This window comes from Ambystoma mexicanum, chromosome 1q, assembly GCF_040938575.1.
Source record: "Ambystoma mexicanum isolate Mex_15411 chromosome 1q, UKY_AmexF1_1, whole genome shotgun sequence".
NCBI lineage: Eukaryota > Metazoa > Chordata > Amphibia > Caudata > Ambystomatidae > Ambystoma > Ambystoma mexicanum.
The window spans coordinates 312,988,846-313,001,670 of NC_090922.1; the positions used below are offsets into that span (position 1 = coordinate 312,988,846).

At 50.4% G+C, this 12,825-nt stretch overlaps 1 protein-coding gene across 4 annotated transcripts in view; it reads left to right on the top strand.

The window, feature by feature from the left end:
• The window catches only part of NUDT19 (nudix hydrolase 19), a 79,539-nt gene extending 67,669 nt beyond the window's left edge, over positions 1-11,870 (top strand). For all 4 annotated transcript variants that reach the window (XM_069639073.1, XM_069639072.1, XM_069639064.1 and 1 more), the window contains one exon: positions 11,599-11,870. In XM_069639073.1, coding sequence (XP_069495174.1) covers positions 11,599-11,816 — 218 coding nt within the window. In that variant the 3' untranslated portion in view covers positions 11,817-11,870. The remainder of the gene's footprint in view (positions 1-11,598) is intronic.
• Positions 11,871-12,825: the final 955 nt, after the last annotated feature.

The window sequence follows — 12,825 nt, forward strand, 5'->3', positions numbered from 1 at the left end:
TTCACCTGTAACTAATACACGAAAAACCTCTGAGTGTTTTTCACGTGAGCTAAAAAAAACAAACTCTGAATAGTTCAAAAATTACATCAGGACAGAACTACTACATAATCGAATCTATGTTTAACATATATAGTGATTAGCCTATGGCTCACCGGTATGCCTGTTGCTAAGATGCAGACTTTGGCAAGAGGGTGCCGGCTCCCTTGATGTCACTCCACTCAAGCACGAAGGGCTATTATTAATGCTAGATAAAGGTATTCACCTCCAGAGTGGGCAGGAACCAGCAGTCACTAGACAGAAAAAAGGGGTCATTGCTAAGTATAGTCCGTTCGGAAAAGATAAAATGGTTATCTCAACACGGGTGTCAATATAGCTGGAGTTAAATTGGAATAAAGCTGGCACCAGTCAGTTGTAATTCACTAACCATATTAGCAACCGGGGGAAAAGAGATAAGTTGACCCGTGAATAATCGAGCCAAACCCAGAAATGGAAGCAAGGAAGATCATCAGTGTGGTTGCTTCAATCAATGACCACACTGTGATACATAGACAAAGATAGACCCAATCTGAAACCATAAGCAAAAAGATTACGGTCAGACTCAAAATAGACAGAATTGTCGTAGCGTGTGACTGAACCCAGAGAGCACCCAAGTGTATGTTATAATCTCGCAAGGCTGTATCTTACCACCATAGACTAGACGGGTCTCTACAGTTCGTAGTGCTAAATGCACCAGCTGCCGACACGGTACATCCACAGCTGATCAGTCCTCAAGTATCAGTCTATGGTAGATAAAACATATAGGGCGTAAATGCCAGGTACACACATAAATGCGTGTCTAAGGACTTTATAAAAGAAGATTCAATCCGCTGTTGTAGACATACCTCGGAGATCAGCACGAAGGCGTCCACTGGGTACGCGGATGACAGGGACTCTGCACAAAGGTGCTTCGCGTCTGTGTAGAGAGCGAGTGGCAACAAGACTGTGTTTTTATGTTTCCTTGGAAACGGAGCGCGGGCCCGTCCTGGAGCAGGAAGTAGTACCTCGCTTCGAAAAAGGGTTGGTGAGACACCAGTCTAAAGTTTATATTTGATGTCATTGAATGGGCTCAGTAACCATTTGTCAAAAGAAAGTGTAAGACATGGGTTGATCAATAGAAAACCATTGTCTTTTGTATGAAACTAACATCATGTATGACTTAAGAGATGTGATATAAAGGCATAACTGTAAGAAGTGACTGTACTACCTGCTTAAACAAATCATGGTGGTCAAAATGACCCTCTAGGCTATACTTTTCACGGTGACTTTATTTAATGTGTCAAGCATCTGTATGATAACCGTCATCTACTGTAATAAAACATATGGAAAAACTGCAATGAAAACCTTATTAGGGAGAGAGGTTTCTACAAGTGCTAACCTAAGTGATAAGTTGTATGAAGCCAATTATAGGTGTCCCACTATCCCTAAATACACGTTGGGTTACAGTTTTCAAGATGAGAATACACGCAGAGATAATTGCACTCCACCATTATGAGGTTTGCTAACCACAAGTGGTGACCCCTCTGTATTGTAACAGTACGTGTATTGTTTGTCCGTCGGGTTCAGCATACGCCAGGTATCTCTCAAGGGTATCTGCAGTAATATCTGTTGTAAGGTGGTGGCAGCCTTTGTGAGCATGCAGGGAGCAGTGGACAACCTGTCCAATATCGTGTCAAGGATTGTGTTGAAGTCCCCTCCCCAGAGTACTAAAGTCTCATCCAGCGGAACAAGCATGTCCAACACAGCCTGGTAGAACCCTGTGTCATCAACCTTCGGCCCGTATGTATTGACCAGGACCCCTGAGCAGCCAACCAACTCCCCCCACACCAACACAAACCTTCCCATAGGGTCTATTTTACTATTTAAATACCGGAAGCCTAGCAACAGATGAATAAGTGCAAGGACTCCCCTGGACTGAGCAGAATATTCTGTAGAATATCGAAGTGGGCCCCAGCGTGTGTTGAAGTATTTACTTTCTTTAATGCATGTGTTTCCTAGAGCATTAATATCAGTGGGTTGTGTCTTGACATGTACGCCGCCACTTTTCTGGCCTTACCCAGGCTATTGAGGCCCCGTACATGATATGATAGGTTATTTATAACGTGCTTAATACCCAGAGGTGTCTAAGCTCGGACCCAGGGATCAAAACTGTGTGGCTCTATGTAGTCTTGCTTCCAAGGCGAGCATGTTGCCGCTGAGCTATCCTCCCGAGACATCCCAAGAGAGCAGCCAAACTGTCCGCCCGCTGCCTGTCTGAGTGTTGTGTGGCATTTGTAATCACAGTGTTTATCATAAGTTTCATATGCATAGTCCACTTCAATACTGTTCGTAGCAAATTGACTTTCAATTTTCAAACTTTTAACATCCCCAACTCTGCCCTGTCCACTGTCACCCCCCCCACCCGCACCATCAACCCCAACACGAGGATGACTTTCGACCTTGAACTTGTGGAACCTTCCGGAGGTGCGTATGCTGCAGCCCAATGTCTGCCCCAGCTGGGTGCATCCGGTCCGGACCACCTACTAGCTTAAGTTGGCGCCACCCGTTAACACAGCACTGAGAATAGAGATAATAAACAACCAAAGGATATTGCATGTCACTACATTCAGTCTGCGGGATCTCTTCTATCATCATTGAGTCGTGGGACTAAGTTCTGATCCACTCCACGGTCTTGTGGTGTAGCGGAATAGAAGCCTCGATTTAGTCCATCGCTGCAGTGGGGTTCTCGAAGAAGTGAGCCCTGCCGCCATGCTGGATCCGCATTTTCGCTGTAAAGATTAATGCATACCGGACTTGATGCAGTCTGATTTGTCTTTTAACTGGTTCATAGGATCTCCTTTGCGCTTGTACTCCTGCGGCGAAGTCGGGGTAGATAGGTATGTTATTGCCTTCATTACGTAGCGTTCCCATCTCCTTGGCCATTTTAAGGATCAAATCTCTATCCCGATAATTTAACAGTCTGGCTATGATGGTGCGAGGTGGGGCCCCGGGTTTAGGTGTCAGAGCCAGGGTGCGATGCGCTATCTCCACCAAGAAGTGTTCAGAAAACGCAGTCGTGCCAAATAGAGATTTTAGGAGAGCTTCGGTGTGTGTCTCCATGGGACACTTTCCAAGGGATTCAGCAACTCTGACTGTCCAGATATTTTTTCTCCTGGATCTGGATTCCAAATCCTCACATTTGCCTTGCATTTTCTTGAAGTCTGCTTTCATTTGGGCAATGTCGCGCCCATGTTGGCCGATGGTGTCCTCATTAGTGCTTATCCTGGCCTTGGCTTCCATCACACGGGCACTTTCTTTATCTACTCTCGCCTTGAGAGATCCGATTGTGGCCACAATATCATCTAATTTAGTGTTGACAGATGGAAACCCACTTTGCATTGTGTCATCCGTTGTCAGTGTTGTTATCACTACGGCAGGGGTCTGGGAACTAGTGAATGAATCCATCGGACCCTTTTTCCTTGAGCAGGAGCCCTTCATCATTATCGATGCATTGTGCATGGACGTGTGTCCGTCCCCTTATGGATCCTGTAGTCCTGGGCATTGCCCTGATTTAGGTAGGGGAATGTCAGTGGGCCAATTGTATTGTGCATGGTGATCAGGTCGTATGTAGATAACTTAGTTGCTGGATATTAGGAGCGTGTTTCACTGTGTTTATACATTTTATAAATCAGTGTATTCTAGCTATGTCCGGTATATAAAGGATCAACAGGTTGTGGCGGTAGCCTGCTCGGGCAGTGCAAATGCACCTTGTTATAAGAATCGCTCCTTTCAGCTGGCCCCCATAGTGATTTCCATCCGGTCCGCTGAGTCCATCTGTTGATGACCGTGTTCTACTTGTGTGAGTGGAAAGGGGTATCGCCCGGCTTCTTCTGTACAAACCTTACTAGTTTCCAAGCAGCGTCAGTAGCGCCCCCAAAGTAAACCACAGCACGGAATGCCAACCATGCGTGTATTCTGTCAATATCGGACCTTCTCAGCAATGCTTACAAATGTGCCTCCTTGCCCACATCCTGGATATTAATGGATTCTTTCCTCTCGCGCCTTCAGGTAGGTCGCCCTTTATGTTGTCATAGTCTCAGCAGGGTACCTGCCACATGCTCTATCCCAGTACGGGCCAAAATTAGTAATCCGGAGGACAGTCCCCCGTGGCCGCCGTGGTTCAGAGTGCGTCAGCGCAACAGGCGTTGTCTCGATCAGTCAGGGCTTGCTATGACGCCCTAGTCGCCTTCTCAGATGCGTGCCTGTATCTTGACGTTGGTCTCAAGGAGTGTTGCCCCTTCACCGCTGTGGTAGCTCTCACGGGTCGGGTATTCTCAGCATAGGGACCCAAATCAGGGCCTGCCCCGACAAGATGTTTCAGGATTATAGTCTTATGCAGAGGAGTCACCAGTTTTAGCTAGCAAAGTGAAGTATAATGTTCAATATTCACCTTAAATGTTCAGCCCATGTCGGGTATTTGTAAATGATGGCTCCATGACGTCGATGTAAATGCAAGGCCCTTCCGCAAGGAACTACGGATGGGTTGTGTTCTCCCACGTGTCCGTTGTTTGTATGTGCCTTACTGGGCCACTCACCAGGGTGTGCACAGCGTATTATGATGCCTCGATCCCCCACGCAGCACACCGAATGCACTGCCTGCCAGATTGCAAGGCCTGCGTATGGGGCCATCAATGCTTCTCCCCGTATGTGGGGATCTCGGAGGCACGTGTAAGCAGAAGGTGTTGTGCCTGGGGCGTCGCCGTCGTGCGAGAAAAGCAGGGACCTTGTCGTGGCCCGGTGCAGTGTCCACCGTAAAACTCGATCAAACAGTCTACTCCGGCAGGGCCGAGTTTGGTATCAGGCTCGGAGGGGGAGTGGGGGATGCCCACAGCCTGCCACGCCTTTAGGGCAGAATAACTGGGGGTGCAAATAAAGGTCTACCTCTGTAGTGTCCGCACCAGACACTGTGTGTTCAGCCATGTTCCGGCCGGTCAGGCGTGCAGCGGGCTCAGACATGATCCAAACTGGGTTGATCCTGTTTTTTGCAGCTTTGGCCGTGGCCGGTGTGTAGGGGCGTCTCTGGTACAGCTCCACCGGCGTGGAGCAGATGTGGATGACCCCAGCCCAACCAACAGTTTTCTGGATCGTCTGTTGAAATTATTCAGGCAGAGGCAGATAGAAGTGTTTCCCGCTTTAGGGCTACTTCGAAGTGTTAACCCACCCTGGGAGACCATAGACTGAGGAGACCCTGTGCATGGCAGTAAGCAGCGTGGCTGAATCCGGATAGGCTCCTCCCCTCTCACGGCCTGTAGTGATCAGCCTCATCAGCGGATTGTGGCATGCTCTGCATGGTTCTCGCCTCCGGCTTCAACGCCATGATACCCCCGGTCTTGCAGTCCAGGACGGATAACTCGGAAGCTTCTCTCCGGTTCACCTCACAAATCACGTTGGGTGTTCTAAAGACTATTCATGCATGAATGTAGCTTGGAATTGGGTCGCAGGGTGAGTCCAGAACGGATTTATTTGAACAAAGGATCTGGCCCGAATCAGAGCCCAACAGCTAGGCAGCAATCACGTGCGTGCGCAACAGTGCCCCCTGGTAATTTAACCAATTTAATTGAATGTTTAATTGTGAGTTGTAGGTTTCTACCAAGCCATTTTAATTGAGGTATTCCTTTCAGAGGCCTGCAATTCAGTGTACCTATGAGTGGTCCAACTGTTTTTTATTGTTTCTCCGAACTGATATTGTTAACTGTTTTAACTGACGGAATTGATTTAATTGAAATATTATCATTGATGTGATCTTGCTGTAATTTCTTTAAAACATTTCTGTGAATGACATACTCTTACGTCCAGTCGCCTTTCACCAGAAAAAACCACCTTCCCTTTTAAATTTAGAGGTGTGCGGGGGTGCGGCCCTCAGAGCATACGCTGCTCTCACTCCGCCCTTGGGCGCCACCCCCCAGTCCCTTTTCTGCATCGATGGGAACGGGCCGAATTCCCCAGTGCTTCTGGGTGTGGTTTCGGCCATGTAATTCCACGCGCGGATACTTCTTCTCTTCTGTCCCTTTTGTCTTTTTATCATTCAGGTACTCGGTCCTCAGGCATCAAGCTCCTCCCCGGCGCATGTCGACTTCTACAGGGTTCAGCAGGTGTCCATCCTGTGACAGGCTCTTTCCGACTAAAGATCCCCACGCCCTCTACCTATGTTGCCTAGAGGACTTTGTCTATATCGATTCAAGCCCAAGGTAGGGCTGCTCTTTTCCAGCGCACCCCGCAAGGGAGACTCCTTCCCAAGGACTCACCCGCATGGGAGGGAGCGCTCAGGGCCTGGGACCAGCACAAGTACTGAGGCTAAATCGGCTACCGACCAGCAGGCCGAGAAGTTGGTGGATCATGCCGGTGACAGTGCTGAGGGACTGGAGGCTTCTTTTACCGGGTCTTCAGCCTAGCACCGGCAACATGCTCGAGGCGGCGCCTATATGCAGTTCTACCGGCAGATCTGCCGAGGGCGAAACACCTACCAGGCCTCGGCCTGAGGAACAGGGTAGGCCCCATGATCCACACTCATGAGCCCTGGACGGGGCGGGGCCCAGTGAATAGAGCAAAAAGACACAGGCACATGGAGGGCAACTCGACAAAATGGCCACCGTGCCAGATATTTGAGACATCCAGCCGATGCCGCTCCAAGGCAGACAGCAGGTGGAGGAACGTGTGCCAAGGTTGGACTGATGTCAACAAGGTATGTGGCCTACAGCTTACCCTTCCTTCGCGCAAGGCAGTTTCCTGCTGCGTCCATATGGGCAGGGCATGCAACGGCTCCAGCAGCCGCTCGCTGCCCCGTCAATATCTCCTACCACCAATCTGGCCTGTTTCTCAGGCTCATGAAATCTCCTCGGATGTGGGTCAACCTCCGGGACGCCATCGGGGACGTGCTCCCGCCCATGGCTCTGGCACCGCAGGCCCCAGTAGAGGCACACCTAGCCCCTGTTCAGCCTCAGCAGGCCCCGCTCCGGCCCCCCAACCGATTCTGCAGGCGGCTCGGCACCAGCGTCCGGCCCCGGTCTCCACACCTCAACCCTCGGCTCCCAGCACTCCTCCTCCAGTGCCGGACCAACCAGACCCTCAGGTGGACACAGATGAGGAAGAGGACCCCAACACACCATCTTCAGCCAAGGCCTTCCACGAATGTCTTGCGGGGCTGGCAGAGTACTTGGGCAATCCTCAACCCGAGGTCGAGCAACCAGCAGAGGGGGTCCTTGCAGAAGACCTCACGCTGCGTCCCATTGCCAGAACGGGGATCCCGATGCAGAAGGACGTAGTTGCCTTGGCCAAGAAGCGTTAACTCAAGCCTCACTCGGTCGAGCTGGTGAATAAATGCCTGGACACCAAGTACAGGCAGATGGAGAGGGATACACTCTTGCTATCGGCCCACCCTCAGCCACACTCCTCTGTGATAGCTGCAGCATCACTATACTCCAAGCCTCAGCCGTCCTCAGCCTCCTCCTCTGTGGCGCTGCTAGGCACGGAGGAGAAGGTCTTGTAGGCGTACAGGAAGAAGTTGTATTCTAACGCATCCTTGCACCTTCGTCAAGCCAATGCGGGTGCCATGCTGGCAGCCGTTAACCAAAGGCTCTGGCAGGAAATTGCAGATTTCCTCCCAGAGCTTCCGGCACAGAGCTAATCACAATTCAAGGCGGGATTGGCAAAGGCCAAGATGGTGGTGCAGGGCATCATGGAGTCCACCATGGCCCACATCGACACCTCTTGCCGTGCCATCTGCATTGCCATGGACATGAGAAGAATGAACTGGCTCCGTGCTACGAAATTCAACCAGGATGTCCAGGAACGCATCTTCGACCTTCCGTTTGAAGGGGGTATCCTCTTCCATTCCACAACAGATGAGGAGCGGGACAAAAAGAAAAACAGCTCACAAACGGCCAAGTCTTTATCAATCCTTACAAAGACCAGGCCCCAAACATACACCCAGTCACAGCCGTGCTCCGACAAGGGGCGTACATACAGAGGGTTCCCCGGTTTCCAAGAACGGAGGTCCAGGCAGCCTGACCATTCACCGACCCAGCATTGGCGCAAACAACAAAAAAGGGGGGGTAAAGGTTTTTTCCAGTCCCCCTCCTCTGCAATAGCCTCAGAGAGAATGAAGGCATGACACGACCGTCTGGGTCCACGTGTCTCCAGTGGGGAGCAGGCTTGCTCTCCATGCACATTTTTGGTGCCAGAATTTCACAGACCCCTGTATCCTCTGTAGTATCCATGGGATACCGCCTCCCTATCCCAGCCTCTCCTCCCTCTTCCCCTCCACTCCCACAGGTTGGGACAGCAACTCTTTTGGCAGAGATCCAGTCGCTTGTCGAGAGCCAGGCAGTGGAGGAAGTCCCAGCCTCCCAGCGAGGCTTGGGCTTCTACTCCAGTATTTTCACCATTCAGAAAAAGAACCAGGCGGACCTGAGGGTTGTGCTGGGCCTTTCCACCCTCAACCTCTCCCTACCTCTAGAAAAAAATCAGGATGCTTACGCCAGCTTTAAGAAGACATTGTGCAAGGGAGACTGGATGTGCTCCCTGGATCTGAAGGGCGCGTACCTACACGTCCCGATCTGGCAGCCTCATCGTTCGTTTCTACGATTCAGGATCATGGGCTACCATTTTCAATACAAGGTGCTTCCTTTCGGCCTCCACTCGCCCCCCAGGGTCTTTACCAGGCTGATGAATACAGTGGCGGCCCTCCTCAGGTCGCAGGGCCACCACATCTACCCGTACCTCGACGACTGGATCGTCAGGGCGGCATCTGCGGAAGCTGTGCAACACACTTCCCATGCTCTCATGTACACGCTGCACGAGCTGGGTCTTTCACTCAACCTCAAGAAGTTGCAGCTGCAGCCTACGCAGAGACTCACTTTCTTGGGCCTTATTTGGGACACGTGCTCTGAGAAAGTTTTTCCCTCGGAGGACAACATCACGGACATCAAGAGGGCCACAGCGCACTTCCTAAGCAGAGAAGTGACCTCGGCCTAGTGGTACCAACACCTACTCGGTCTCATGGCAGCAGTCATCTTGGCCGTCCCACACACGAGACTCAGGATGAGGAGGCTACAGCTGCACTTTGCAGCATCTTGGGACCAGGAACGGGGCTCTCAATCAGAGATGATCAACGTTCCTCTGTCACTTCCCCCGGACCTCACATGGTGGTCCAGGGACTGCAACCTGCGAGCTTTTCCGGCAACCTACCTCACAGGTCACCATCACCACGGACTCCTCTCTCGAGGGTTGGACGGCCACCCCGACAACCACTGCGTCCATGGCACCTGGACCCGGCTGGAGCAGGAGTACCATGTCAATTGGCTGGAACTGAAGGCCATCTGGCTGGTGCTCGGAGCCTTCCTTCTGGTTATTGAGGGCAAGGTCATACTCATTTAGACAGACAAATCGACCAGCATGCTCTATGTCAACAAGCAGGGAGGTACAAACCCCCCCCCACCAACCCACTGTGCAGGCTGGCAGTCAGCATGTGGGAATGGGCCCTGGAGAACAACATCTACCTCACGGCCATCCACTTGCTGGGGGAATCCAACCTGGAGGCAGAGAGGCTCAGCAGACTGGGAGCGTACAAATACTAGTGGCAGTTGAACGACTTAGTACTACAGAAGATCTTCTACAAATGGGGACACCCTTAGGTGGACCTCTTTGCCTCCTGGGGCAACAGGAAGTGCCAACTGTTCGCCTCCTGGCAGGGTCCGGGCCCGGGCTCCCTGTCCGATGCATTCCAGATCCGGTGGGATGGAATGACAGCATACGTCTTTCCGCCCACACCGCTGATACACCGGGTGATATGCAAGATCAAGGAGTCTCGCCACCTCAGCATCATTCTAATAGCACCATGGTGGCCAGCCAGGCCATGATTCTCGGAGCTGCTCAGCCTCTCGGAGAGGCCTCCCATTCGCCTTCTGATGGGCCCAGCACATCTTCTGGCGCAGCAGGGGGGCAGGGTCATCCACCCCGCTCCTCAAACTAACCCTCACAGCGTGGTTCCTGAACAGGTCACACTAGGCCACCTCAGCCTTTCCAAGGCTAATTTGGAGATCATACAGGGCACCAGGAGCAAGTCTAGTGCCACTTGGCAGACTCTAGGGGTATGAACCCCTGGCATGTACCCTGGACGATGTGCTCTCCTTCTTGGCGCACCTCGCCTATTCAGGCTTGCAGGTGGACACTTGCCGCACCTACTCTTCCAACCCAATTGTCAAGAAACATTTGACGGGACTCGCCAAGCTCTACCCGCCCATCAAGAGGCCACACCCCGTGTGGGACCTCAACATAGTTTTGGGTGCCCTGTGCACAAACTATTTGAACCAATGGCGTCCGCGGACATCAGGCTGGTCACCATTAAAACGGCCTTGTCAGTCGGCCTCCCCTCGGCTCGCAGAATCGGCAAAATCCAGGCGCAGGTTTCCTCTGAGCCGTATACTACGTTTCACAGGGACCAGGTAGTCCTTCGGACACACCCAGCATTCATACCTAAGGTGCCTTCCGCATTCCATCTGAACGAATAAATAGTGCTGCCTACATTTTTTGCTGAGCCCAAAGACAAGGCACAGAGAGTTCTGCAGTGCCTTCATGTCAGGCGTGCCCTGAAATTCTATTTAGACAGGACCAAGGGCTTCTGCAAGTCAGACGCACTTTTTGTCACCTTCGGCGGATCAAGACCGTGGTATCGGGCCTCAAAGACCTCCATAACCCGTTGGATGGTCTCGGCCAGTAAAGAAGCTTACGAGGGACAGCATAAGCCACTTCCTGCCAACATGCACACCCACGCAGTCAGAGCCAAGGCAACGGCCATCGCTTTCCAGAGGAATGTCCCCTGGCAGGTCATAAGCAGGGCGGCCACATGGGCCACCCCTTTGGCTTTCTGCAAGCACTACTGTTTGGACGCCGGCTCTAGATCAGACGCGGCCTTCGGACAGGTGGTTCTTAGAAACCTGTTTGCTTAAGGAGGGTCTCCTCTCAACCCTGGGGCTACATTCAATTGTAATCGCCCATGCAGTATGGAGGAAAGGGGACGGGATGTAAGAGTAATTATAAGTTACTCACCGTAGTGATTAACGTACTCTTAGTCCCCTTTCCTCCCTTCGTCCCACCCCCCAACCCCCAACCCCCAATAAAACTGGTGTCATTAGGCAATATTAATCTAGTGTCGACGTGTCTATGCGGTCTGAGGTGTGGTGCCGGAGGGCGGAGTCAGGGCAGCGCATGCTCCCAAGGCCGCACCCCTGCACGCCTCTAAATTTAAAGCGGAAGAAGGTTTTTTCTGGTGAAAAAGGTTTCGTCTCCCGTCCCCTGGAAGGGACGCCCCTGCAGTATGGAGGAAAGGGGAGTCACTACGGTGAGTAACTTATAATTTATTTTGTATTTGTAAAAGGTTTTAAACCCAAAACAAAACAAAAAATTACTTTTTTTATTAGTTATTGTGACACAATCAAGAAATCGCAAGGTAAATTGAGTATTCATCACAATTAAAATAAAAAACGAATCTGCAAAAACTAAAATAAAGTTGTTTTTTTTCTCCAGGAGATGAACTATATCCAGAAGAACCAGATTGGACAGGAGAGAAGGAAAACGTTCTTGCTCCAGATGATTTACTGAAGCGCAGCAGTAAAATGAATAGGGTGGTACATTGGGGCCCTTACAACATGATTATTCATGCGAACATTGAACAAAAGTACAAACATATCCATCCACTGATCGGAAACTTGTACAACCATTTAGACTGCAGTTGTAAATTATAATTGCACATTAGATTTGTAATTGATAATTAAAATACATAATCTATAACAACGATAGTTGAAGTCTCATGAGAGCTGCTCATTATTTTAACAGTATTCTGCAGCGTGAGTAAAGCCCAAGTGCATTGCACCATTACACAATCGGTAGAAAAAAAGGCATAATCAGAATTGTTGAAATGTTCATAGTGGATTACAATCCGGGCAAGATAAAGTGTGGCTAATTTAGATTATAAAATTTAGTTTACAATAGGGATTTATTATGAATCGAGAAATGCACAACTAGCACATACATTCACTTTGACGCCATTCAATGTGATTAAGTAGCCGCCTGTTTAAGAAACTGTACTTGGAACAATAGCCTTTCAAATGTATTACATGCCCCTAACCTTGTGATTGCAATTTGCGGTTGGTGTACATTATTCACCGTCATCCATTACCCTCAAGGCAGTCCCCAGCAGCATCTTTACCAATCTCTAAACCTATAGCATGTCATTGGCTAGTTAATTGGTCATTTGTTTGGATGAATTTGCCAGCATGAAGAACCGTTGTTTTCTTTTTTCAGCAATAATTTGAAACATTATTGATTAGTACTCAAAGTTGAATATTAATGTTCAAAATATTGATGTATCCACCTTTTATGAGAAAAGTTCCAGACAATGGGCCTCATCACGACTTGGGCTGTAACGCCGGCGGTATTAGCCCTACCGCCGAACTCCCCGATGCTAATAGCGCCGGATCACGAGTTTGGCGGTAATGTCAATCCCCATTCCCCATTGAGCCCATTCGGGAATGCCCCATTCACCATTGGGCATAATGGAGAAATTTCGCGCTAATACCGCTGGCGGATTTCCTGCCGGCGGTAATAGCGCAAATTTTCGGCGGATTTCCCCCCAGCTCAGAGCTGGGGAGAAATCCGCCAAAGTCCTTGGCGGACCCTTAAATCTGACGGTAATGGCGCTACCGCCAGATTCAAGGGTTACCGCCAAAGTCGTGATGAGGCCCAATGGGCCTG